This window comes from Coturnix japonica, chromosome Z, assembly GCF_001577835.2.
Source record: "Coturnix japonica isolate 7356 chromosome Z, Coturnix japonica 2.1, whole genome shotgun sequence".
NCBI classification, from domain to species: domain Eukaryota; kingdom Metazoa; phylum Chordata; class Aves; order Galliformes; family Phasianidae; genus Coturnix; species Coturnix japonica.
In genome coordinates, this window is record NC_029547.1 from 60648699 (window position 1) to 60676278 (window position 27580).

General features: G+C 40.1%; 2 protein-coding genes and 1 long non-coding RNA gene across 16 annotated transcripts in view; 1 reads left to right on the forward strand and 2 right to left on the reverse strand.

Annotated features, from left to right (window-relative positions):
- The window catches only part of MOB3B (MOB kinase activator 3B), a 73387-nt gene extending 73223 nt beyond the window's left edge, over positions 1–164 (reverse strand). The window contains exon 1 of one of the 2 annotated variants that reach the window (XM_015849915.1): positions 57–164. The gene's annotated coding sequence lies outside the window, so the exon portion shown is untranslated. The remainder of the gene's footprint in view (positions 1–56) is intronic. The other variant, XM_015849918.2, reaches the window with a different exon arrangement.
- LOC107306613 lies at positions 44–15899 on the forward strand. 11 transcript variants are annotated; one of them, XR_004305497.1, is made up of 6 exons: positions 103–212; positions 1088–1239; positions 5089–5187; positions 8088–8162; positions 8250–9064; positions 9881–15899. It is a non-coding gene; the product is annotated as an uncharacterized LOC107306613 (long non-coding RNA). The 11 variants fall into 11 exon arrangements; XR_004305493.1 differs by having other exon boundaries at positions 5089–8843; positions 9003–9064; XR_004305500.1 differs by having other exon boundaries at positions 5089–8843; positions 9003–9064; positions 10094–15899.
- On the reverse strand, positions 14846–27580 carry C9orf72 (C9orf72-SMCR8 complex subunit). Of its 3 annotated transcripts, none has more exons than XM_015849911.2 (11): positions 27486–27556; positions 26169–26660; positions 23133–23192; positions 22241–22336; positions 22003–22067; positions 21348–21420; positions 19278–19394; positions 18344–18579; positions 17813–17870; positions 17146–17255; positions 14846–17063 (listed from the first exon to the last, which is right to left on the reverse strand). In XM_015849911.2, the coding sequence occupies exons 2-11, from the start codon at positions 26610–26612 to the stop codon at positions 16877–16879; spliced, it is 1446 nt and encodes a 481-aa protein (XP_015705397.1). In that variant the 5' UTR covers positions 26613–26660; positions 27486–27556; the 3' UTR covers positions 14846–16876. The 3 variants fall into 3 exon arrangements, with proteins under 3 accessions (XP_015705397.1, XP_015705398.1, XP_015705399.1); XM_015849912.2 differs by having other exon boundaries at positions 16877–17063; positions 26169–26647; positions 27486–27580; XM_015849913.2 differs by lacking the exon at positions 23133–23192 and having other exon boundaries at positions 16877–17063.

The window sequence follows — 27580 nt, forward strand, 5'->3', positions numbered from 1 at the left end:
CCGCGTCCCTTCTGAGACCCCGCACGGGGAGGAGAGAAACTTTCACACAGACTTACCTCAGCTCAGCGGTGGGTGATGAGGTCCGAGACCCTAAAGTCTTCCCGCGGGGCTCCCGGTAACGCCGGAGAGGTTGGTTTGTGCTGTGAGGTGTTGTGGGTTTAACCGCAGCAGTACGGGCTGCAGACCGCAGTCTCCTCCCTTGAGGCAGCAGGGTAAGATAAATCGTGGTACTCCTCCAGCCAAAGGCGTGTTTGGCTTATCTGATCACTGGGACGGCTGGTCCGCTGCTAAACCCACTTCTGCAGCCATCAGCGGTGATTGGTTTCATTGGGAAGCAGAGGGTCTGCAGCTGGGCACGACCCTCTGTGTGGTGGCAGAGGATGGAGGGCCTCTCATCATCACACCTGGCTCCGGGGCTGCCCTGCTCAGAAAGAGGAGAAATGGGAAAGGAGCTGCACCTGGGGGTCACATACGTTAAGCTGGTGATGGTGAAAAAGCAGAGCCCCAAAAGAACAAGCAACAGTTTTTCTCCTGAACCTCAACCCGTGACATTCTTGTTCATTTCTAATCATCACAAATGGCTGGAGGTATCAGAGGACCCCAGCCAGAGCAAAAGGTGAAGGGGATGAAGGACAGGTGGCCTTCCAAGTGGGAAGATACCAGCAGCTCGCTCACAGCAGTCTGACTATCATCTCATCAGTGCTCTTCTGCTGCTGGGACAGAAGCCAGTGGCCACCCAGCATCAGTCAGTTTGCTCCAGCAGAGGCTCAGCAGGTGTCAGTTTGGTCATAAATGCCATGTTGTTCTAAGCACACACACCTAAGATGCTGAAGCCAGAGGCCTTTCCCTACCAAACCAAATGAACAACTCAAGTAATAAATGAGCCAGTTTTCAGATTAATTATTCCCAGTAAGAGCAAACAGAAATGCAATTTAATTCAGCATCAAATGGTTGAGGACTGCTGTTTATCCTCCACATCTAGGAAACCAGAGTAGAGAACAGAGATAAGGCAGATCACAGTGCTACAGTCATAATTCCTTTCAGAGTTAATTTCTGCCTTGTTTTTCCCCTGTTCTCTTCTTTAAAGGACATGAACTTGGAGGAAATAGCTCTTAGTCTGCAAAGAAAGAATGTGATGAGAAGAGATAACGTTGGGCCAAGGAGCTCCTTTTCTCACACTACAATAACAAGAAGTCACATCAGATGCTTGCCCAGAGTCGGTTGGATGGGAGATGACTGGTAAGTCTCATACAAACTATGTGTTTTCCTCTGCAGAAAGATATCTCCAACAGGTGACCACCCTACGGGTGAGGTCCAAAAACAGCAGAAGTGTTCCTACAAAGTGTGTTTGGGTGCAGACGTGGCTTTCTTCAACACACTACCTTCTAGTAAAAGAAAGAAGCAGGAAGGTTTCTATGGGAATATATCAATATTTAGAAAATGAAGATCATGAACATGGAACAGAGGGACATGTTTAGTTACCTATTAGCAACAATAAAACTTGTTTTCATCTAAAGGTACTACTTCACTGCAGCTACCATTGTATTGAGTGAAAAGACATTTTTATTACACTTTTAGCCTGGACACAGTGTACATTTTCATGTTTATTTTCTTTCCATTACTCACAGCTGCTGTAGGCTCACACAAGCAGCTCAGCATCCTGAGGCAGCCTATGGAACTGCAGCATGGGGTGGGAGCCTCACAGCCCTGCTCTGGGCTCACACACAGAGCTGAAAAGCTCTATCACCACCAACAGGTAGCAGTTTGGAAAAGACACATCAGCTTGCACAGGGCCTTGCTTTGTTAGAGTAACTGGAAATTAGCTTAGGCAAGGAGGGCAGGTCAATGCCCTCTTGTTCTTCCCAGCAGAATATTCTTGTTTCACTTACTAACAATTTAAAATAGTGAGAACAGACTCTGATGGGGTTGTTCTGTTCAGGGTTGCGTGTGCTTTGTGCTTAGATGCTCTTGAAAGAACCAGGATCTTCCAAGAGCTTTCCACAGCCTCTTTTCTGTCTGGATTCGTGGTGCTTGATATGACTAAATTTGTGCTAATTCCTTGGTGGTCCTCCAAGTTAGTGCACATTGTTTTGTCTACTCTGATGTGTATTTGCACAGAAGCTGCTGAAACAACTTTGGTTTTGAGATTTGTATTTCAATCTCACGAAACCACCTAGCAAAATAGAATTTGACTTGGGAACAAAGAGTGGAAATATGCATGTAATGAAAACTGTTTAACTGGGAAAACAGAATACAATTAGAGCTTGCTCGATCTCCCTTCCTCTGTCAAGCCATAGTTTTTATTTAAGTCTACAATAAACTGCTGTGGCTTTGTTAAACCTAATTTAAACTGGGAGGTCATTTTTATTCCTTTCTAAATCAAAATTATTTAGTTGTAGGTCAAGGCTTAGAACTAACTTAAACCAAGGTGAACAAGCTATCAGTTGTTGAACTGCAGTTTCAACAACTCAATCTGTGTTTGAAGCGAGTATGTGTCTGCATTTACCAAAACCCAATTCTGCATATTTTAGGGCTGGCCTTATTACTAATTATAAATGACAAAGTTATTCTGAAAACAGAACTGTGCCATCCTACTGAGCATATGGCCAGTTACGTGCAACTCAGCTGTTATCAAATATATTGTGTTTGGATGCTGTCTTACAAGTTAAATTAATATATATTTTAATTTAATTAATTGATTATAAATTTATATATATATATATATATATTCCCCCTCTGGTTCTTGTAATGGCATCTGCTGTACCAAAGATGCCTTGTGGAATTGCAGTGTCAGAGATTACAGCAAAATACCTTTTAAAAACATGCCTACCATTCATCAGTTTTGGCTCACTGGTTCAGAAGTGTGCAGCAGTTTCTTGAAGAAGAAAGAGAACACACTGTAACCTTGATATCTACGCTGCATTTCTGTACAATTACCTTTAAAAGAGCTTTCCCTCCAGAATGACTTTTGTCCCCTACCAAATCTATTAGAAGTTGATATTGCAGAGAAACAGAAAACAAAGAGTCAGTGTGGCAAAGAATCAATCAGTGAAATACTGAATAGGTTACACCCACGATTCATGCAAGATTAAATTCACTTGGTACATAATTTTGTCTTCCTGTCCTCATTTACTTCATCATCTGTTGGCAGCCCATAAGATCATTTGTGTCCACATGCATCTTGACAGAACTGTGACTGCAACAGCTCTTCATTGTTCACAGCACAAACGTCCCCCACATGGTACTCAGCACTAAATTCTGACTTAGCCCCAAAATAATGGACAATAAAGGCCAGCTGCCATAAAGAAAAATCACCACAGTTATGCTCTTCCATAGGATACTATTGCCTTTTAAGTCCTGTGCATGGCGTGCATGTAGCATGGTTGCTTCTCCAGCAGTTATCTGGGTGAGCACAGTGAGGACACACACGGGTGTACTGGGATGGGAGAGGAAGAATAACACCAGAGAAATTCATGCAGCTCTCTGGAGAAGTAATTGTTCCAAAAGGTTTTGGATCCTACTCCCTAAATATGAGCTGTTGAAATGCCTTCAACAAACACCCACCCCCACATATGTGGGACAAATAGTTTGTCCTCCCCACCATACACTTTTGCACCTGTGTTTATAAATTTCCCATGTAAAAACTGGATGTGGAGTTTCTATTTTTTTATTAGACAGTGAGTCTAATAGGCTTCCAGATGCTGTAAATATTTTTAATTGAAAGTCTAAATAATTTACTCAAAAAATCTCTGCACTGAGATGTTGCTGCTTTTTTCTTTCTTTTAATGTGGTGAATATACATTGAAACTAACACATCACAACCTGGAAATCTCCCATTGTTATGTTCTGGTAAAGAGCATGGTTTGGATGGAGGAATTTCAAAGTGTCCTCATGTCAGGAGTGGACACAGAATCAACTTTTCCATGTGTTGCCTCACTTTATATCTGTAATTTAAGAAGACATTCAGCAGTCTGGAGCTGTTCTAGCACATGTGCTGGAGCAAGCTGCAGCAGTGACTGTAGAGATGCAAAGGCAGCTTTGACACTTTCCGAGATGGCTCGCTGAGCATCTACAGCCAGCTCTATTGCAATGGCTCCTGTCTGCCATCAGAGATCCTGATTCCCACATCAGCAGGCACACAAGCTGGGACAATGAAAGAACTCTGAGAAAAGCAACTGGATGGATGCACAGCAGCTTCACTGGGACAAGAAACCCTTTTTGTTGTTGACTGCAGGTGATGATGATCCTGTCAGATGCACATTTTCATGTTCGGTCACTCAAAAAAACAGCTATTCCTCCCACTGACTCTCCAGGTAATTTTTATTACCTGTATAGCAGTTTGTTTCCAGGAGCTGAATGGCAACATCAGAAACATTTGGTAGACTCCTCGTGGTGCCACATTTTGGTGCATACAAGACATTGCTTGCTTGCTGCTGCTCCAGGTCTGTTGCTGACCTCTGTTGCAGAGCTCAGTGTTTCTGCCCCTTCAGTGTTATCTAAGCAGTGTGAGTGATTCTAAAATTAAGCGAGAAACACAGTACCTCGAGGGAAAAGGCAACATGTGACCAAATCATTCGCCTTGCCTCTTTATTAGGAAAACCTTTCTGCAGCTCTCAGAGCAAAATGCAATCTTTGTGCTAGTAACTCCTTACAGATTTTATCTTGAAGTACATGGAAACAAATTTTTCCCAATTTTTGCAGCTACACCAAGAAAATCTTTCACTGCTAGCAATGAAGAGGTTATAAACTCATACGGAGTTGACCAGGAGTGGAACTAAGTGCCCTTTGTCCCTTTGAGATTATTGTTTGCTGTTCCTACCCAGGGAAAAGTAAACAGCAAAATCCAATTACCGTATCCTCTGACTCAAACACTGCTCAAGCCTTCCCTCAGGACAATGCTTGCATTCAAGCTGCTCACTGAGCTTAGTTCTGTCCTTAAAATTGCCATGTCTCTGTAAGATTGATTTGCCAGAAATGCAGGGATGAAAAAGTGCTGTAATCTTGCTGCATTTGGGCAAAACAGAAGTCCTCTCCTATTTTTATTTTATTTTTTTTAAATCCTTACTGCCTCTCCCTTTCCTCTCTAAGACAGGACACACAATTTCATCCTAGGAGCAAACAGTCAAGCTTGTACCAGAAGCTGATGGAGGACACAGAAGCTGGCTTTCAAATGACAAAGCTTTTCAGGTAATGTGACCATCTGAATAGTTAAGATTGCTTGATGGTAAACAGCAGAAATTATTCAACGTTTCCCTGGAACAAGTGGCAAAATTCTATCTCCTCCTGTGATTGCAGTAACATTAACATAACTTAAAGGCATGCTGGCAGATCCATGAAGTACACACTGGTTCATTTTCCTCCTCCATTAGGAACTGTTTAATTGAAGATATGGGTTTCAACCCCTCAAGTCAAGTTACAGACAATGCCATGTCTAAAAGCAGCTTTTAGCAATGATCCTGTGTAGATGAACCCTAGAGTTTTTGCTTCTCAAACAGGTGAAAACTGTAACTGAGGCTATCAGCTTAGCTAATTCCCCAGCCCTGGGAAGCTGAGCCCTTATGCAGCCTTTGCTGGCAGCACCGCCTGAGAAGATACAATGCACAACGGTCTTTTTGGGAGAGGAGGAAAGGAGACCTCTGGATAACATCTACCAAGCTGATGTTACCTACCTAGGTTCAGGTTATCCACCAGCATTTGCTACTGTTGGAAATGGTGAAGAGAATCATTCTTCTTAGGATACAGAGGGGAAAGACAGAGCTATAGTGATATGGAAAGCCAGCAAGAGGAATATTGGTCATCATGGGAATCCAGCCTGGCTCTGTCCTGGTGTACAAAAGCCACTTAAAATACACTCCTAAGTGAGAGCAGCCTAAGTGCCCGCTAGTAGGTCTTTCTCTTAGTTTTCTCCCCATGTTTCCCCAAGCTCTTAGAGGTTTCTCTCCACTCCTGCCACGAACCACAGTGATCCTTTTTCCACCTTAAAGCCAAGCACTAAAGAACCGTATGCAAAATCCTGCAGTTTGACCCCTATGCCCATGTTCCCAGTAATACCAGCATTTAATAGAGGTTATCCCTTGTCCAAATTCACTGTGAACTGTTTCATGCAAAACCCAGTAACTCCATCCTGTATAACCCTCGTATGCCACTGTGGGGCAAATACCTTAAAGAAGTACGAAATGAATGGAAATTGTGCAGATTTTCAGTATTCTGAATTTTTTAACCACATTTTGAATGAAGGCTAGCAGTGTACCAATGCCTATCATGCTTTGTATCCAGACACAGGAAATTCAGAAAAGTTTGTTGTATCTCTTGGATGTGTTATAATGCATCAATACAGTTTGGTTAAGAACATACACTTTAAAAGACTCACATACACACAATAGATGTTACTGCTTGGCATTTAATTTCATCTGCTGAGTGTTGACACAGGACCTTAGCACACTTCAGAAAGATGTATAGGCAAGCAGAAAAGATGTCCATTAATGTTTCAATCTGGACTCTTTTCTGTCTGGCCCTGATCTCTTCTTCTATTTAATGACACCACTTGGATGCCAAAGCTAATTTGGAACCTAGCAGCCTACTTATTAAGTGGGACTTTATGACAGGAGAGCATTATGGTGCTGCTCAGGCAGCTGCACTGGCTGCCAGAAAGCCTATGGGGAAAATACAAAGCTTTCAAGGCTCTAATTGTTTTGGATCTAGGTTATTTTGTCAGGAAAAGAGGTGCTCCACTTTAAGAAGCCTTTATATAAACGAGAGGTGGGAGACAAGGGCACTTGGATATTCAGGTCTGTTCCTCCTGATGTCTAACTCCCAGATGCGCTATTAAGGCCTATTTTCCAGACAGAGAATTGGAAGATAGATGGTTATAGAAGCTCCTTGCAGCATACAATTAGTTTATGTGCTAAGTGCAGTAGCATCAGCTGATACAATAGTTAGAGGATGAAATTCTGTTATTTTGAATGTTACTATGAATTAAGAAGACTATTCCATCTTTGGAAAGACACTTCTGGCATGTACATCTTGTAAAATGCACCTAAGTGCAATTTAACCTTGGAAACTTTCTCTGAGGGCTCAAGAAAACCAGAACACTGAGTAGTTTACATTACAGTTCAGAACACTATGGCAAGACTGATCACAGACCTAAGAGTCATTTTATTTTATTTTATTTTATTTTATTTTATTTTATTTTATTTTATTTTATTTTATTTTATTTTATTTTATTTTATTTTATTTTATAAACAAAACAAAGGAACAGCCTTTTTCTACCACAGGAGTTAAGGACAGACAAGGGACCAGTACTACCTTCAGAAGGGTACAAGATGCTCCCTTGGCACTTAAAGGAAACCAGCAAATGCAGATCCAAAGTACAGTTATGCTGTGAGACTTAAAATTTCCAAAGTGACTGTCTCATTCAGGCAACATCAAGGACTCACCGGATAATAAAGGCAGAACTCTTTGTCTGAATTCTCATCTTAAAGCACATGACTTCCTTCTTTTAATTAAGTTGCTAGCTTAATAACAGTCCTGTCTCTTAGAGAGCCAATTTAATGCCTGTAGATAAAATATAATGCAGTTATTATTAAAGAGCAGGTCACAGCACACCCATCATCTCCCTGAGTGAAGGGTGGGCCAATCCATCACAAGATAAGATATTGCATTCCAGCTGGTGCAAGGCAGTAGAGGATGTGGATGGGGAGTGCATTTCCAAGCACAGAGCTAGTCTAGTCTTCCCTTTGGATTGTCTGCAGTGGTGCAATTTACCCATACATCCACTTAGTTCAGGAAAAGCAGAGAGGGTTCAATAAATGAAATGAATTTTGTCTAAGTGGGCCCTGCCTACATGCAGAAATCTTATTGGTGTGACTTGAGCAAGATTCTACAGATCTGGGTGCCAAGTCCTGCCAAAATACCTTCATTTGGTTTCAGGGTGGCTAAGTTACCAATGTCACCCATACCCAAACAGCCAAAGAACCTTTTACACAAGCTTAACCTCTGCAACATACTCCTATGTCTGTCATCATCACAGCTTTATTCTCTAGTAAGTTAACATGAAACCATTGTTTCTCCTGACCTGGTTTCACTAGATCATGCACCAGATCCATGCCTCTCCTGAGTCTCCCAGAATCTGCAGAGACCACAGAGAAGTGCATTTTAATTCAGTGAGTTCAGCGATGTCCTCACTATGGCATGAATACACAACCCTGAGGTGAGTCAGCACTCAGGACACAGCAAAACATTCTTAACAGGTACTTTCAAAGTAGAGAGACAGAAGAGATATCTGAAATGCCCCACAAGTGGTGTCTGTTCATCTTACTCAAACCAAGATCCAGGCTGTGAAACTCCAACTCCACCACCCATGGAGGTGAAGGAATCAAAGCAAGAGCTGAATCCTCATGTGAAAATGTTGTACTTCACTCATTTTCCTTCAGAGACAGTTTTCTGGATATATTTTTCCAGGTATGTGTTTTTGATTTTGTATCTTTCATTAATTACTTGACATGGGAAATGATTCCACTGGGACTGCTTTAGTCCAGCTAGTTCTGTGGGCATTGTACCTTGATGGGGTCCAAGAGTACAGTAAATGATATGCAGCAGCATGCAAGGACTCAGACCTCCTGAGATTAAAAACCAGAGAAATTTTAGTTTACCATTTTGCCTTTTTAGCAGGTAAGGCAGCCACGTCTACAGGCCATAATCATCCTTGTCTGAAACCAAATAACACAGAGAATCAAAATGCCTTTGCAAGGTTTGAGATGAAACAGTAAGAAGCCTAGAGAAGATAATTCCATTACAATTTTATTGCTGGGCACATCCAATATAGTCAAAGAAGGAGATAGACGGTAATCTCAACTGAAATTGCTTTTGAAAAGATTTGATTATCTGTGTTGCTTAGCTGCATTTCCAGGCAACAGAAAACTCAGAATTATGCTGTATTTCTTTTTTTTTTTTCCTTCCCCCCCCAACAATTGTTTTACACATACTGTTATATTATCTTACAGTTCTCATCTGGCTGTTTCTTGGTGCCCTAAAGAACACTATCTGAATGGCAGACCTCAGGAAGGTAACAGCCTTGTTACTTTTTGGTTTGCTTTCCCTCCTGAAAATAACTAGGGCTACAAACTGGAGCAAGGAAGCTGGGTATTGGAAACATGCTGTGCACTGGTTAGACTGAAAAAGGGCTGTGTGAGCTCTGTGGCACTGCACACAGATAGACTCCATGCTTGATGGAGGAGCTTGATTGCAAGGGCTGCAGACATAGGGCAAGGGACAAGGGGGCATTATCTCCTCCTGAGGCTGGTCTGTCAAACCTAGCAGACGAATAAGTGACACAGAAATATTTCAGGGCTTCTTTGTTTGTTTTGGGTGTTCAGGCAATCAGTGCTGTCATTGTTTGACTATCAAAGTTATATCTGAACTAGGAGAAGTTATTAAAGAGTCCCAAGAAAAGTTAAGAGCAACTGAAACATCTTCAGAGAATTTACTAAAGCAACACAGCAGAAGTTGAATAATGCCTTTCTTGGGTTGTCTCTAGCTGGCTTCAAGTGGCTGGCCCTGTTCACTTACCACTAACCAATGAGGAATTAATCTCATCAGTTTTATCTCTGCAGACACCTGCTTGTAGAGTGATTTGTACTCATCAGAGCAAAGTAAGGCTAACAACCCAGTGTATCAGAGGAGCTGTTTGAAGCCCATGCTACCCAGATTGTTGGACTGACTTTTCAGATATGCTCATTACACCAAGCACAAACCCCAGGATGATGTCATGATTTGAGGAAACACCACCTAGCTTGTGTTAGAGAGTATTTAGGTCTCTCGTGACTCAGAGATGGTGGAAACACATCTTGTCACTGATTCTCTTCTCTCCCCTTACCTACAGCTTCCCCCCATTCCCAAGCCAAGAAGATTTCAAATGCTGGAAATATCCCAGTTCTGAAGCCTGTGTCCCAAAGGCAGCAAAGAAAGCCAGTCTACCTTCTGCTGGTCTCTGCCTCATAGACAGTCTCAAACAGAGCAAAAAACAGATGGGTCTTGCTTCTGTTGGGGAAAAAATAGCAGTGCTGTTTATAATAATGGCTTTGTTTTTCTCCAGTGGAAAGATTTGAAATGCAGAATAGTCAGCATTCCACAATTTCTGCCCACAAGCAAGTGTGAGATCGCTCCAAGATGCCTTGCTTCCTTGTGCTGCAGAGGTTTTCTAATGAGAAGCCAAACTTCTGGAAGCTGGAGATGCTGCAGCACACAGCCCTTGGAGAGGAACCTTGTAAAGCCAGGTGGATGTGGAAATAAGTCAGGCTGCGCTGGAAACTGACAGCAACCTATAGCAGTGAATGGAGTGTCTGTCAGTTTCCACAAATAAATAAATCCACAAATAAATAGATAAAACTTAAAAATACTAAGTTTTTCCAGAAGTTCATCCCATAACCAATACTAGGATCATAACCAATACTTAATCAGCCTCTTATTAAGCTGTGTGTCTTTACAGGCATTTGGACACACTACAATCATTTTAAAAACTCTTCCCATAGTAGAGCACGTGCAGAAGTATTTACTGAGGCATGTTTCTGCTGCTTCTCTGATGCATTCGTTTTCTACTGTAAGCCTGCATTCAGTGATTAGCTGTCAGGGAGGAGAGGGAAGGGAAGGAGCTGCACAAGTGCATTTCAGCTGACTTCTACCTCTTGGGATCTAAGCACAGTAATCCAAAGCAGATGTAGGGAAAAAAAAGAACAAGAGACGCATAAATACAATTATTCTAATGCCTGTTTGATTTCCCACATTTGTAAGTGATTTACTGATGAAAATTCAAGTGTGTTCATGAGGCGAAGATCTCTGTTCACGTTCATTTTTGCCCCACTCCTTGCTACCTTTGAACATAACTGCTGGTGTTCCTTACTCCTCCTTGGGAGCTTTATGGAGGGCTTGTCCTTTCCTTTCACAGTTTCTTTTCCCCTTTTCTCCTTCCTATTACTCTTCTTCTTTCAGTTTCTTCTGCTTGTTCGACCACATTGCTTGTGCTCAGCTACCTGGTCAGCTTTGCATTGCAGCAGTGTTTCAGCGCACACCTGGAGCGCTCCCCTAAAATCATTCACCTGATCATCCATCCCTCCTCACTGTCATTTGCACCGAGGGAGCAGTTCAGCCACAGTCTCCCCTGCTCACAGCTGCCCGCTGAGGACAGGAGGTGTCTGTAAGCTGCCAGGGAGGAGATAGCACAGGGACCCCAGCATCCCTAGCTGCTGAGGCCTCCCTTTCATAGCCTGAATAATTGATCCTTTATGGTGCGGCAGAGAAACTTCAGCAAAGCACAGCTCTGCTGTTTTGGCATGAAAGAAGAAATGTTTTCAGTCTCTGCACAGTCAGGCTCTTTGCATTTCAGACAAACAGACTCATGAAAAATACTTAATTTTTCTTCATTCGAACTGTTGCAAAGCCCCGAGGAGACTCCCCTGCCCACAGAAGTGCCCCTCAGCCCCCAATGGGCTCCATCTCTGTGGTGTATCAGGCTTTTAAAACATAGTCACCTTTTACATCCTACTCTTCTCCTGCCTTTGCCGGGAGCAAATACTGGTCCAGGAGGCTCAGAGACCACCACAGCCTCCTGCAGGGACAGTGAGCTCTGCTTCAAAACTGCTGCTATCAGGTTTCTATGACTTTAGCCCACAGCTTCAGCAGCACGCTGGTAGCTCTTGGCAGCCTGAGGCAAGCCTCAGCATTGCTGCAGCTCACAAATATTATCTGCTGGAGAAGAGCCATGCTCCTGGCCTCCGTCCCAACGCGCTTGTTTTGTAATACGTGTCATGACTAGGCATCAGAAATTAGCAAAACAGTGGGAACAAAAAGCGAAAGTTTTGAGCCAAATGAAAGGCACTTCTGGTATTTGGTTTGTGAATCTGCACTCTCAAATAAAAGCACCAGCGGAGAGGGCAGAATAAAGCCAAAGTGTGGGAGCTCGTAATGCAGGCTCCACCAACACAACCATCCGTTTTGAGCTCTGCATGGCCTTTTATGTGCATACATTCTAAATGACAAAACTCAAGAACAAAACCTATCAAAAAAGCCATATTTTGACACTGATGTGTAAAGTGAGGCATGTAGAGCTGTCCATCTTTTTTTGCATTAGGCACATGAATAAGCTGACATTTCTCTGAGACTAATTAAATAGATGACAATGCCATCACATTCAGAAGAACAAACAAGCATTCCTATTAAAACATGGCAGAGTGGGAGGTTTGTTCAAAGATGGACAAAGAAATACGCAGAAATGTGAACAGATGGGAATGAAAACAGGGTGATTTGTTTGAAAATAGTCACTCAGAAACATAATGGTGTCTATTAGGATGGACTTTTTTTAGTTTTCTCCTTTAAACACGTTATCAGAAAGGTGATAAAAATACATTATGATATTCTTGTCCTTTTAGTAGTAGCTTAAGTTCTGGTTTGTATGTTTCATATCTATGTGAAAACTTTACCCGGAGTGCAGATAGCTGCAAATACAACTCAGCCATATTCCACTGCCCCATAGGCAGTGACTATCACAAATATCACTCAGAAACACCTGCCCTTTTGGCAGCAAGAGAGAAGGTGAGGGTGATGAAACGCCCTGAGATCCAGCTCACCCTGCACAGAGCCACCATGGTGCAATACAGGCTGTAAAGCTCCTTGTGCCAAGGGGCTTTGGTTGACATCAGCCTTTGGGTCTGTGTGTCCGTCAGGGCTTGGTGGGAGGAAACAGATCTGCACCTCCCTACTAATAGGAGTGTTATACAGCTGTGATTATGTGGTTCAGACCTGTAATCCACAGGTTTGTAGTAACACCTGTAATGTAACTGCAAGCTGGTACATCTGATTGCAAAGATCACTGATAATTTTGCAGTTCTACTGATTTCTTTCTAGTGTGATCATTAATTAATACTTCTTAATCAGTTTGCATCAAGCTTGCATTGGTTTGCATCTTCAGCCTCTGACCTGCTGGGGAAGTGTCGAACCTTGGCAGTAACTGTGTTAGCAGCAGACTGAACCCAGTATTTTCCTCAGCTTGCCAGTGTCCAATTGCCTGCCAAAACACAGTATGAAGTTAATCAGTCATTAATTATTGCCCGGACCCTTGATAATCTGCACAGCTGCCTTTGGCTAGTAAGGAAATCCTAAAGGCCAGAAAGTCCTTCCTCCAGAATCCAGGTTATCAGAAATTATTTCTAAATACTGTTGTCACTGCAGACCTCAGTGCAGTGTGGGATTAACCTCTGGCAAACAGAGGCTGCAAAACAGACCTAAGCCTCAGCAAGGACAAACTCTCCCATACATCCCTACAGATGAATGAGGAAGGCTCATCGCACTGCTGGCACTTGTGAACACTTGGCAGCAACAAGTGAATGACTGTTTATGCAGTCTGCTCCACCAAATTTCAGTATTCCCTGGCCTGTAATCTCCTATGTTTCTGCTTCTACTAAAAATCAAGTTTGGCAAACATTAGCCATGTTGAAAAGAAGTTGGAATAAAAGGCACCTTCTCTTACTACAGTGAGACAATTTTCTAAATGGAAGAGAAACTGGCACTGAATTCCAAACTTCACAAGTGTGCTTTTGGCTGTTGCAGTCTCAAACATTTTGGCTTATTACTGGATACATGAGATCAAGCTTCAGACATTTGCCTTTCATAGAGTCATAGAATCACAAGGTTGGAAACAACCTACAAGATCATCTAGTCCAACTGTCCTCCCATAACCACTGCTACCACAAGCCACTACACCACATCTTGTAGCTCCTCATCCAGCCTTTAACATATCAAGGCACCAAACTTTGCTTTGAAACTTATGGTAAAGGCTCAAAATCAGCTTTGACGGAAGTTGTTCTGCTTTGGGCAAAGGGCTGAACAACCAGCCACCAGTGGCTGCCCTGTATGGTAACCAAAGATAGACGTTCCTTGTATAACTGCTCATTTATTTCAGTTTCAACTGAAGTCAGACTTAGTCAGTGGTCACTATTAGGATTATGTCCCATTTTCATAATACTTTTTAGTTGTTTGAAACCTCTGGACATTGCTACAAACAGCGTGATGTGATAAGTAACAGGATTACTTCATTTATATCCAGTGAACAACCTGGTAAGGACAGACAGACTGCTATGGAGTATTGCCAGGTGTTGTGCCCATTCAGGAGCCATAACAATTACTGCTTAACCATAACTTCCCAATAGGGAACACCAGGTAGAACTTTTGGCACTAAATTAGTGTGTCATACTGATGGCTCAGGAATAAGAACATTAACAAAGCACCCGTTTTATTCTGGAAGAAAACTAACATTGTGACATACTGATATATAGAAGACTGTAGGAAAAGCTGAGACACTAAAATGCCCTTGGCTCAGTACAGTTGCTCTTAGCAACAACTAAGACATCAGTGTGTTATGAACACTGTTATCATCCTCAAGAGCAGCACCATACCAGACACTGTAAAGAAAAATTACTCTGTCACAGCTGAAGCTGGGACAAGCAGCTACAAAGAGCACAATAACACTATTTGGTACAGCAACATCAGAGGCCCAGTAACTCACAGCTGGTCTCAGTGGAAGCTGACAACTCCTCATCAGAAACAGAGAAACTAGATTTGGAGATTTCTAGAAGCTTGTCATTTTAAAAAGGAGAGCAGTCAGACACCGAGTTGCATCATATGGCTGAACATCAGTGACAGCCTCTATCTCACCAGCTCAGAATGCAGGTATTTTTATTTTAACAAGAAAAAGGTTTCTTCTTTATTTTAAATGATAAACAATAACGATCCCATCAGATACAGACATTCTATTAAAAGAAAAACCAAAACACAACAACAAGCAACAAAGCAGGAATTAAAATAAAAAAATTGGCATAAACTTTAATAGTATTTTTCCTGAGCAAGATTTACAACACAGCATGCAGATGCTTTTAATAACTTACTTCACTATACATTCTGCACTAGTGACAGTTGTGCAATAAAGGTAGTAACTGATATGTTTCCAGCTTTTAGTCATTTCAAAGTGGCAGCATGTTCCATAATCAGAGTTCTGCTGTTAATGGTGTCCATGTGAAGTTTCCAATGCCTGTGAAGCTGAAGTAATTGAATTCAGCAGCGCACTGGAAGCTCTTTAGTCCTCAAACACAAATTCTGCATTAGAATTTTGATAAGAGTTCATGACATCATTTATCACAACCTTAGGCAACAGAGTAAAAACTTATCAACCAGCCTCTTTTCTAATGGATAAACTGGCTGAAAACGCAAGGGGAAATTATAGTGTTAGTAAGGCAAACAGAATGTCAGCACACATAGCTGAAGTCACGTTTCTGACAAGTTCTTTGGGTAAAACACTGAGCTCATATTGCAGGAGTCCAACATACGTGTACAGCACAAAAAGGGCCACGTACTGTAACAAAGGTAACACAGCACAGCTGATTTTTTATTCACAGAAAATGGCACATATTTCTGTTATAGTGAAGGAATGTTACAAACAATTGTAACTAACAAGGCAACAGTACCTTCTCAAATCACACATGTAGCTCCTTTACAGTGAAGAAAGAGCTATGGGGTTACACTAAAATGTGAAACAAACACATTTCTGCTTTGTCCAGAAATAACTTTATCACCACACAGTGCAGATTAATCTCTGCTCTCAATATAACACACCGACCAAACTTGCCCACACTGTCAAAGAATAAGTCTGGTTAACTCGACACTGCAACTTTCACTGTTAATGGAGTTCTAAACTGTGTTATTTTCAAGCAAAGCAAAGATGAATATTTGCTGACTGTGAACTAAGAAGACTGGAAAGATTATTGGCTTGAATTCACTTAGTAAAATGCTAATCACGCAAGCTGAAAGCTGTGCTGATCTCTTTATCGGGATTAATAAACATATTAATCGCAGTGTACAAAGAATTAGTTTTATCTTCCAGCGTGGCTATCACCCTATTGTTCTTTGGAAAGGCCTAATGCTTTAATCTGAATCTTATCATTCTAGCTGCCAACAGACAAAGCAGCCGCTGCAGTTTAGACACAAAGACCGACAATTGCTGTTGAATGACACAAAGTTGTCTGCTCTGTGCTTTGAAAAAGCTCAATAATGCTGGATCACCGAACACTCAACAGCCGGATGGCTCAACAGCCTGTGACAGAATATCCTGGTTGGCATTTACATGCAGAAAGCTGCTTAAATAATGACCCAATTCCAGTGTGCAGGGTGCTACCACTTATGCTAATAGCCAACACATTGCTTGCAGAAACAGCGCTCTAGAGTACATTAAAAAAACAGACAAACAAACACAACAAACAAAAAAACCTAAACAACTAAAAACAGAAAACCAAGTCCTTGACCATTAAAAGCTGTAATGAAGAAGCCAGTTGTCTTTTAAATAGAGATATGGGAAGGTATATCTCAGAATTGTATCATATATAAAAGAATGCTTTAAAAAACTCTTATTTAAAACTCCTGAGCCTCCCCAATTAGAGAGGACATACACAGTGTTTTTTTAATGGAAACACTAAAAATACTGTATTGAACTCATTGCATTGAACTGACACACCTGAAAGATATTTGTATGGAAAGAAAATGAAAACACGTTTCTTTATCCAGTGTATGTTCAAAATTACCTAGGGAGCCCACACAGCAAAGGAACTTCTGATCTTATTTACTTTTACTACTGAAAAAGCACACAGAATAAAATGCATTCATTTAAATCATGCTATGTTGATATCCCCTTCAACAAGACTGCTTCAGACAGACTGTAGTGTTACTCTGTTTCTACTGACCCGCTGTTAACCAGCTCAATGATTGTCACAAGCATGGTGCTCGGGATGACAGATTTCTTTTAGTGCCATGCAATATTACACATTAACTGTGGAGAATTTTAAAATGTCATTAGCATATCACGCTCTTGCATGCTGATGTAGAATGGCCTCCCAAAGATGAAGGAGTGTAGACCAGGTTTAATCTTCTCAGCCAAAGCCATTATTATGTTAAGATCGCCCTCTGCTGTTAGGTCGAGATCTATCTTTAAGCTATGAAGAGATTTAAAAGGCTTTTTTCCTTTCTGCCTGCAAGAAAATAAAAAGAAGCTTTGCACAGAAGAACAAAATAAGTTTCTCGATGCCTGCTTTCTATTATCTGTTCACTTACGTGTCATCCTCTATGTACTTTATTAAAGTTAAGGCTTTCCTGTGAAGGACTAGCAGAAACTGTGCAAGGAATGTACTCCTCAGAGACAAGCCAGGTTTCAGATGAAAGATCTGTTAAAAATTATATGAGAAAATTAGCTGGATGTAGAAATTCAAGAATCATTTTATCAACATCAAATATCGCACCATAACAGCAGATTTGTAGGCACACTGAAGATTCTTACTCTTGTTGTACAGATGCAATAAATTAAGCTGTTTTACAATTCTATTCAGGTGAAGTATTATTTTAGCTTTAAAAATGGTCTGAAGTGAATCTCAGTCTGGTAGGTTTTTTTGTCTTTTGTTTTTTTCAATAGTGTAAACACAGCTGCAGAATAATAGAAAACATACTTTGCTTTTCATACATAATAAGGAGTTTTGGTATTATATGAATACTACAAATAACAAAACAGTGTATTTTTGTTAATCACATGTACTACCAGGCATGCATTTGAAATGGTCAGGTCTTGATGCCTTCTGCAATATGCAGAAAAACATCACAGTGTTAATTGGGACAGCAACTGTGATTGAAAAAAGAGGTACCATACCAGCATAAGTTAAACCAACACCATGATAAATTGATACTAGATGTTAAAGTACAGTTCTTTAGCTCCTGAAGCAATTATTACCTGATCCAGGAAGGCTTTTACAAATGTGTCTCGATGCAGGATATCTTGAAAAACATTTCTAAGGGGGAAAAAAAAAAATAGTATAACGTGGTACAACCATGAGAAGACAGTAAATGTTCAGCAGTGGTGCACAGTAATACCATTACAATTTACAAGCTGGCAGAAATGTAAAGTGTATTAAAAATTTTAGTGAATTATAATCCTGTTACTGAAAGGTAGCACTTCCAGGAGAAATATGCTAAACCCAGAAAAGCCACTGAGCTTTATCAAATACACTTAGCTCTGGCATATCCCTATTTAAAACGGGCAATAATATTAACATAACACCATCAGAAATATCACAGAATTTCAGTAACGCTTAATGCAACAAAAGGTCTGAGAGAGCTGGTAAATTCTGCAAAACAAATTCAATTACCAATTGCTTCTTAGAAGCAAAAAATCCTCCTGTTCTGTATTAGAAAGTACGCTTTACGCTTTACTACCTCATCTCAAATCAAGCGACTTTAAGAAGTGTGAGAGCAGAGTACGTACAAATCAGGTGTGAAACTCTCATCTGTGTGGATAATAGGATCTTGAGACATTTCTTCATCTGAATTAGCTCTCCAAAATGCTGTCAGCTCAGACCTCATATACCGCCGTTGGTTGTAGATGTGTTCATGACAGGGGGGCATCTGCTTCACTGTGTTGACATCTACATCTATATGTGTAGTAGGGTATGGAGCATACATTACTTGACGGAAGGGCAACACAAAACTTCCTGTTGCATCCTGGATTTTTTTTGGGGAAAAAAAAAGAGTTGTCTTTAATTTTTTTTTAAAAAGCTATATTGCAACAAAACAATATGAAAATATCAATCCAATCTTTTCAATTCCATCTCTTTACACATATTTTGTTTGAGAGAAACAATAGTTGTAGTCAGTAAAATATTCTCAACACTGCGCAATTCCCTTAATGTAACAGTGAAAGTCTGGAGGTAAGTTGTGCATTACATGTATCACCTGGTTCCTGAACTCATCAACATTATAGTATTACACTTACTTGTCAGATTTAGACTGCTCTTCAGAGCAAAGAGCATTACCCTTCTACTTGCCCTCAATAATTGCTATAGCTCTTTTAAAATACTTGGAAACTGTAGTATTGACATAAGACAGTTCTCTTTTGGTTTTGTATCGTTTTTGGGATTCTAGTCCCAAGCAGGCAAAAGATTGTTACTCTTGTACCTTGAGCAACCGGAGTGATTCTCAGTGACACACAACAAAAGAAATTCCTGGGTCATAAAAAGACTGGCTAGGAATTGTAACGTCAAATAAGCCCTAAATAAGCATCAAGAAGAACTCAAGGGAAAATGACAAATTTCTTTGAACATGGATGTGTGTATAAATTTGCCTACATTTCTTATGTGCATACATGCACTGAAGAATGTTCTAAAACCATACAGGAACAGAACTCTCTTAAGTATACTTACTTTGAGTAAACCTTGAACAAAAAGCCCTGACTCGTACTTGAAAGAAGACTCACTTCTACAGAGTCTGGAACACTTCCGCTCCGATGGTGTAAGGAACAGGCACAATGTTCTCACAATCTGCATTGCAAAGAACAGTTTTGAAAAACAAGAAAATTCCAGGAATTAACTGATCTGCACATGCGATTTCTGACTTAAACCTGTTGACAAGAAAAGACAAAACCTGAGTGACATCAGAGAACAGTTACATGTTTAAATAATTAAGATGCAAGCCATGGAAATCCAACTTCCTGTCAAATGGAGAAGAATTTTGGCAACTTCTTTTTTAGCCAGCTAAACAGAAGAAATAACTTTTGTTATGCTTCTTCCTATTACAAAAACATGAGTTTCTGTAATTATTCTCTAGCCTTTTAAACCACTTATTTTATTCATTCCATAGTGGAATGTCAGCCATTGTTTCTAATTAGGCCCATTCAATTTTATAAGCATCCACACTTATTTCCTCATTAATTTCCTTAAACTCTCCATTAAAAGCAACAAAGACACTTAATTACTTCAAGCTCCTACACTGCAACAGCTGCAAGCAATCATCTCCAAACACAAACACATATTTCTGACAGAGTCAAACATACATGTTTGGATGAATGCAAGGTGCAGTAGGTGTTTGTTTGTTTGTTTTGCATTAAAGAAAGCTAAGGTGTATCACTAAGAAAGCAATTATGTTGGAACACAACACCATAACACAATGAGCACGCTACTGATAAGGATTCATGTAAGATGTATGGAATTCATTTTCCCTGGATAGATCATGAGACTCACATTTTTACACAGTCTTCTTTATTTTTCCCCAAAGCAGCCAGCTTATCAACATACACAACAATAACCATTCAGATCTCGAAGCCTCCTTATTAATTACTATGCTATCTTAGCCATGTGTAAAACTTACATCTCTGAAACAAAGTGTGCTGTTTGATTTTGTGAAGTACATTCTCTAAGAAAACAGCAATTTCTTCATAATTTGCCTCTGAATATCCTGACTGAAAACTGACTTCAGTGGTTTTATTAGAGGAGATGGTTGTCTTATAGCCTAATTAAAAGCAAGTCAAAGGCAAATCTTTCTGAACAAAACCCACACACATTACAGTAACCTGTAAAGAAATACGCTTTAAGAAATACTTAAATGAACTGCAAACAGAAGAGTATCTCCTCCAGCAATTGATTTCAATTTATCTGAAAGAATCAATTTGGTATAATCAAAAAGCTGTGTACAAAAAGGTACCTGAGGAATTCTACATAAGGAAAACATCTTCATTTGTTTTTTCCTTCACATACTCATTAAGCTTAAAGTGAACACCAAGAAACCCTCATATACACAAAAACATTAGAGAAAAAGCAGTTCAAGTTATAATTTCAAGTTGGTTCAAATTATTTGATAACAGGCTTACAAGAGAGTTAAGAATAACAACAACTTAGGAAAAAGCACGTCTACCAGAAAAACATTTATTTTCTTATTCTGGAATGACTGCTTCCAAAAGTGATCTTTTATTCCTACACAGACCATAGTGATACTTACACATTTCACACTTCTCCATTCAGAGGTACTGCTGGAAATACGGTTTAAGATCCCAGTAATCTTGCCTGTTTTAATGTGTGTGTAAGTATGGATGCAATAGCTTTGAAGTCCCAGAAAGCGCAAGCAGTTCATTATGATGAAGCACATTTGTTCCCCACAACAAGCAAAATTATGCAGATAATCATTTCTTATACAATATTCACTGACTTTGCTAACTGCAGCAAATCAGCTGCTACTTATTCAGATTGTACAATTTAGGTAGCAAAATTATTTTAGATGTGTAGCATCAAATAAATTACAGTCACTCATTTTCTTATAGTTCCCAGAATACAACTGACAAGGCAATTTTTAGGCAAAATTATAAACAGTAAGATAACCAATCAACCAAAAACATTCTCTCTTCCTTCCACAAGTATGCTTATACACAAACCTTGTTTCAATAACATGCTAACACTACTGACAATCAGCATTTAAGATTCATTTATTAGAAGGTATATTACCTTATTAACTTTTTCCGCACTGCTTCCTACAACCACAGAACAACCACAGGTCTGCAGATGTGAGCTAATTGCACTGGAAATAAAAATAGATACACAGTTCTATTAAACACCTCTAATTTATATGGACAATAGCAACTACATCTGGACTCTGAAATCCTAGAGGTGGGCTTTATACTGGACCGGATACTATTTATCTTACCAATTTTCTTTTAAAGGGTTAGGCTTAAGGCCACCTGATTTCCTCCTTAGGGGCAGAAACAGATGTTTAGTTTCATTTGGAGGTTACTAAAAAAGCGTGACTTTATTTTCACAATTCTTGGTTTTTATTGTTTGTTTGTTTGTTTTGGCAGGGGGTGTCTTATATAAAGACATAAGCCCATGACTTATATACTCACAGACTTTAAGTATCAAGAAAAACTGGATTTCATATGGATTCTATTATCAAGCAAATGACTCCGTGACAATGTTAAGAGAGCTGCAGCTGTTAGCCCAGAGCCATTATTTTAAGAAGAAAACAAGCTTTATAGCATTAGGTAGAATAAAATCTGAAGAAGTCGAACAGCTAATACCTATTCATATGCCAATACAGATTTACATATACACACTTAAGTTTATTCCATTTCACTACAGCATAAATCAGAATTGAAATTCATACTTGAGAAGAAAGCCTTCATGACAGCTATCCCCAATGTCATCATCATTCAGTACTGTGTCACTGATCTGAAAATCAGAGGAATAAGAACAAAGATTAAAAAAAAGATGTACATCTCAGAATTTAGGACAACTTCAAGGGTACAGAAATTTATGACACGTTTATTTTTCTTCCAGAGAGTACCAAATTATACTGGCAAAATCATTTTCTAATTCAGAATGTAAAGAAAATAGGAACTTACATCTATTTCTTCCGGAACACTGTGTGATTTCATAGATGAAAGGAGCTCCATTACAGGAATAACTTCTCCTGTTAGCATTGGAATGATACTCTGGCCCTGTGCAGTAAATAAAACACTTGAAGTGCATTATAAGAAGTTACTAACAACCTAAATATGCAAAACACATTTAACTTCCTATTGTCTGAAAGTGTAGTTATCAGTGTCAACTGATCCACAGACTTCTTCGGCATTGCTCATCATCAATTATGAACAGGAAACATGTATTCACTTTTCAGCATCAAGTCTAAAATTACGTTTCTAGGGTGTTTGTTTGACTAACATAGGGTATATTTGTAATAAGATAATCTGAGCATACCGTGCTACATGCAATTATTGTTAAACATTATAGATCGAAAGTCTTTCAGTAACAATGGAAGGAAAACAAAAACAGGCTACTAACATACAAAACTATATCATCTTTCATAAGAAAACTGAAGCAACAATTCCATGTTTAGCATCAGAAACACTATTATACACTATGCCTCCTACAGCATTCCAACATGACATACTGTGTACATCTGTCACTTGAAGAGGTAACAACCTTTATATGAGGAGAGCATATACCCATGGAAGCTACTACCTTTACAAAGCTTCAAGTTCAAGCAAATGACTTCCCCTTTCTGAAAGGTAATGTTCTTCATAGATTTCCACTTCATATATTCCTTCATTTTTTTCCCACAGCTTCCAACATTCTGTCTTCAGAAAGGATGTCTTTTGTGCTTGTCAGGTCACCAGCCAGTCCAAAGTATCTTCTTGGATCTCAAAAATAGAAGCAGCACCAACTTCTAATATCACCAGGTCCAGTCAAAAGTTTTGTGGTCGTGTGCCATATGCATCTACCAGACAGTCTTACCTGATCCTCCATTCTCTCCGTGCCTTCCAAGACAATCTTCTGGAAATGCTCTTGCCTCTCCTGAGCAAGAGAAGCAGTTAAATATAAATGCTCTGGTACTTGTTCATATACGTATGCACACAACAGTCATATGGCACAATTTCTTGCCTGCGGAGTCATGCTTTCGAAGTTCAAGTCTTTTTCTTTTACAGTGCTGACATTAGTAGGAAGTGACATCATTTTAAACAGATCAATGTTCTGTGCTCCAACCCCCACCAAACCCCTCACATGCTTGGGCAGGAGTAGCAGATAATGGAGGGTGTGATGACAATGATAAACATTTTCTTCATTAAAGATCAAGAAAATGCCAAATGATCAGAACATGGTGCAGAACTACATGAATGTCAGATGGGTCAGGTAGAGATTGATGGTCCCCGATGCAATAAGAGAAGAATGAGATTTCCCAAATAAGGAAAGCAATGTTTGAGGAAGTTAGGAACACCAAACTTTTTTTTTTCCACATCTTGAGACACTGACAGGTCTTCAAAACATTGTCTGTTGACCAAGTACAGGAGACACAAAGCCTCAAGCTACACAAAATACACTGTACAAAAGACTGGACAAAGTCCTCAACAGACTCATCAGCAGCTGAGCCTCAATCCCAGGTGCAACCAATACAGCATGCACGAGAGAGGAAAAATAATAATACAAGTATCTTTTAGTATATTCTTAGACATTGTTGCCTTTTTAGTGGTTACTTTCAGTCTCCTGGGACTGATCTGCTTGGAGTTGACCAAGCTCAGATAGAAGAGGCACAATGTTTTTCAAATAGATGAACAGGTGACAAACTGCAGCAAATTACTCTAAAACAGATGTAAAACCTGTCTGACCACCTGAGAGAAGCATCCGTGGAAAGTAATACTGGAACTAAGCAGTTTCCTTTGGGGGCATCGTGACATTCACTTTGACTTGAGATGGTGAAATATGGTATATTCAGTACTGACGATGCTTTGCTTCAAAAGAAGTCAGCTTCATGAACTGCAGGCTGATCAAACCTTAGCCACTTCTTTCTAGAACTGTAACTGCTACAATCATTAGACAAACTTCCAGAGCACAAAATTCAGGCAAATGTAAGTTTTCAGTTCCCATAGAGAAGACTTGCTTGAAGTTGCTTGCCTTTGCCAGTATGAATGTTGTTCCATGGCCTTCCTGGACTTTGAGTTCAGAAGGTTTCTTCTCTTCTGCAAGTCTGTCTGGAGCTGCTGAGTGTCTCTACAGAGAGCTCATGAGAAGTGGAAACCACCACATCTATTAGAAATGACAGAGCAGATATACAGTACCTTTCACATACCACTTAAATTGTTCTTTTAGTAGCCTTATTTGCTGAACTACCCCTAAACAAGGAACTACAGTCATAAGGCCTGGTTTTATTCTACACTGTAACTCTACAGTTTAACTCTACAGTTTTAATGTGCTATTTTCATCTTCTAGTTAAAAACTGCAGGTGCAGATATACGCGGGCTTATTTTTCTTCTCCTCCAAAGAAAAAAAAAAAAAAGGAAAAAAAGAAAAGAAGAATAAGAATAAAGAAATAAAAGAGACACAAAAGTGCCATTTTTAGAATCTTTTTCTATCTTTGCTGACTTAATTGGTGAGCTACTTCAAGATCATCTGAAAAAGAACTACAAACATCAGGACTAACTTCATAGGAAACTAGTGGAAAACATTCTGTCATTCCTAAAGCCACCTGAGGCCATTCCGAGTGAGGGTTACAGATCAGTGTCCAAAAAGAGGGAAGATGTGAAGTAGTTACAAAGGACCGACAATTCTTATCTGACCACTCTCCATTATCTGACCACTCAACCATTACAAGTTGATAGGGAAGACACTAAACGACAAGAAGAGGAATGTAATCAAGAACAGAAGATAGTAATTTTGATACAAGCTGAAGTTTAGCAGAAGAAAAGGCTTTTAGGAATAAAATAAATGTGCTCCTACTCTACCAAAAACAAAGGCTTAAATCCTGTCCTTCCTCTGAAAAATAAAACTCATGTTATCAAGGGTAGATGTGAAGGAAGACACTGCCGGCCACCATTAGGCAATACAGCAAGAAGCAATGGAAGTTGTTAGTCTAATAAAAAGGAAATGACAATGCAGAAATTAATGTCAGCTGCTTATTTTGGGGCTCTAAATTAGTTCAGATTAGAGCAGCTAAAAAGGAAGTTTTAAATATGTTTATTAGAGGCCTCAAAACAGAAGAGGAACAAACATTATTAGACAACACATCACCACACACAGTACAACTGACATGCAACATACTGCTCTAAGACAACTTGTACTCCATGAAGACAACAGAGATCCTTTTTTTGGTTTTAGTTTTTATTATTAGAATGTTATTTATTTTTAACAAAAAAATACATAAACAGTTTTCACTTAATAACCATCATGCACCAAAAGGTAAGGGCTGCAATTCTTAAAATAAAAGAAGTATTTTAACTTTCCTTTTTTTTTCAGATTCCAAAAGTACTAATAATTGGAATAAATTATGTATATTAGCTTTGTAAAATTTAACACCTACTGAACCCCTTGAAACCCTTTTTGAGAAGTAGAACTGAATACACACGTAGAATGGCATTAATTCCATCAATTGTCTTCTTTAGATCTCAAAGATTAAAAAAAAAAAAAGATTTGGAACAGCAAATTTATAATTCTACCTGGTTTAAATACAACAATTAACAGAGTTAAAAGCAATGACTAAAATCAAATTCAGAGAGATAACAAGTTGCTCAGGACAGCCAATTTAACCCGATAGCTTAATATGCTTGTGTATGCATAAATAATACAATGCGGCCACAAAGGTCAAATCAGAAAGATAAAAATCGTATCCTCAAATTTAGTGCCACATGGATAAAATCTTACTTTCAAAATTCTGTGTTTTTACAGAAATCAGCATTCTCTGAATTTTTTGTGCACGGACAGCCACATAACAGGTGTCACAAAACAGCTCTGCTAAAGACAACTAGAACAACTGCTTTTAGTAATGAGCAATAAACCTACCTTATGCATCCATATTCTTCCTTTCCTTATAATATGCGTTAACCTATCCACGCACACTCTGTGAAGAGGTAGGTAGAAGGCAAGCTCACTTTGTGGAAGTATAATTGATAGTCCATATGTGCTTCTGTCTCCATTCCAGTTTCCATCAAAGATTAACGACACAATAATTACCCTTTTCTCTGCCAAGACAAAGAACTTCACATCTATTGCACCACTTTCTGCGTTCCGAAGTATTTCTCCATTCAGGGTGTGGTTAGCAAGAAAAGTTATTTCACCATCACTGAGAAGTACCTGATCTGTCTTTGGGGCCCAGATGTGCCTCACTCGGGGGCCAAGGATATTGTCCCAGTATGCAAAAGTGGCAGCTAATAAAGGCGATTCTCCATTCATAGAGATCTCTGTTTTAGCAACTGCAGGAGATGGTGGTGGACAAAGAGCTGACATGGTTGCTTCTTCTCTTGTAAATCAGCTAACATTACCTAAAATACAGAACTTTTTAGGGAAAAAAAAAAGGGGCTGTGATCATCATTACAACATCTTGGTTTGTTTCCAAATAAAACTTTAAGAGACAGCTCTGGCTTCTACACCCGAGATACCACTGAAAGCTTCATTTCAAGAAGGAAGCTCATAATGTATATATCTTCCTTATAATGCTGTGGCACACTTATAGATGCGAGTCAAAGAGACCTCTAATAGCCTCTACTCACCATACAAGTATGATGAGTAATAACTGCTGTAAGAGAACTGACGTATGGCAAGCACTGTCACAAAAAGGGGGCTTAGCAGTGGCTGGGGTACAAGCTGAACCCCCAAGCAGCATATATAGAATAGAACAGAACAGAACAGAACAGAACAGAATAGAATAGAATAGAATAGCAGCAATGCAAAGTGCTTTGCGTTCCTCGGAGACAAACCACGACACCAACCCCCAGCAGTTCCCAACCCCAATCTGCAGTCGCTGTGATGACACCACACAGTTCCACCTTCCTTGCAAGTCACAGCAACAAACACAGAACTCAAATTAGCGCCGGCACGAGTGTCTGTAAAAGCCCAAAGGCGCTGATGGGGGCCCAGAGCCCTATGGACACCTATCGCCACAGCCAGGCGATACAGAGCCCCCCTCACAACCGCAACCCGCTGCGGGCCGCGCCGCCCGACTCCACACACCGATAAGCGCTATTTTACACTTCGGAAAGGTCCCACACCCTGTGTAGCTGAGCTTCCACGTCTGCCTAATCCACCTGCTCTCCCTTAGCGAGGGGAAAGACACAGCGACCGAGCGACCCACCGACCTCCATACCCACCGCCCGGCCTCACCTCAGAGCCCGGCAGCCATGCGCCTTAGCCGCCCGCGCAGCCTCAGCCCCAGCGCTGCGCATGCGCGGCAACGCCGCTCGCTGTGTAAACGGCGG

Bases quoted from the DNA above. Each gene is read 5' to 3' on its own strand.
- C9orf72 (XM_015849911.2), bottom strand. From the start codon at position 26,612: ATGTCAGCTCTTTGTCCACCACCATCTCCTGCAGTTGCTAAAACAGAG. The intron at 22,337-23,132 runs GTAAGACTGTCT...TTTACTGCACAG, and splicing joins CGGAGAGAATGGAGGATCAG to GGCCAGAGTATCATTCCAAT. The intron at 19,395-21,347 runs GTAATATACCTT...TTTGCAATGCAG, and splicing joins GTGCGGAAAAAGTTAATAAG to ATTGTGAGAACATTGTGCCT.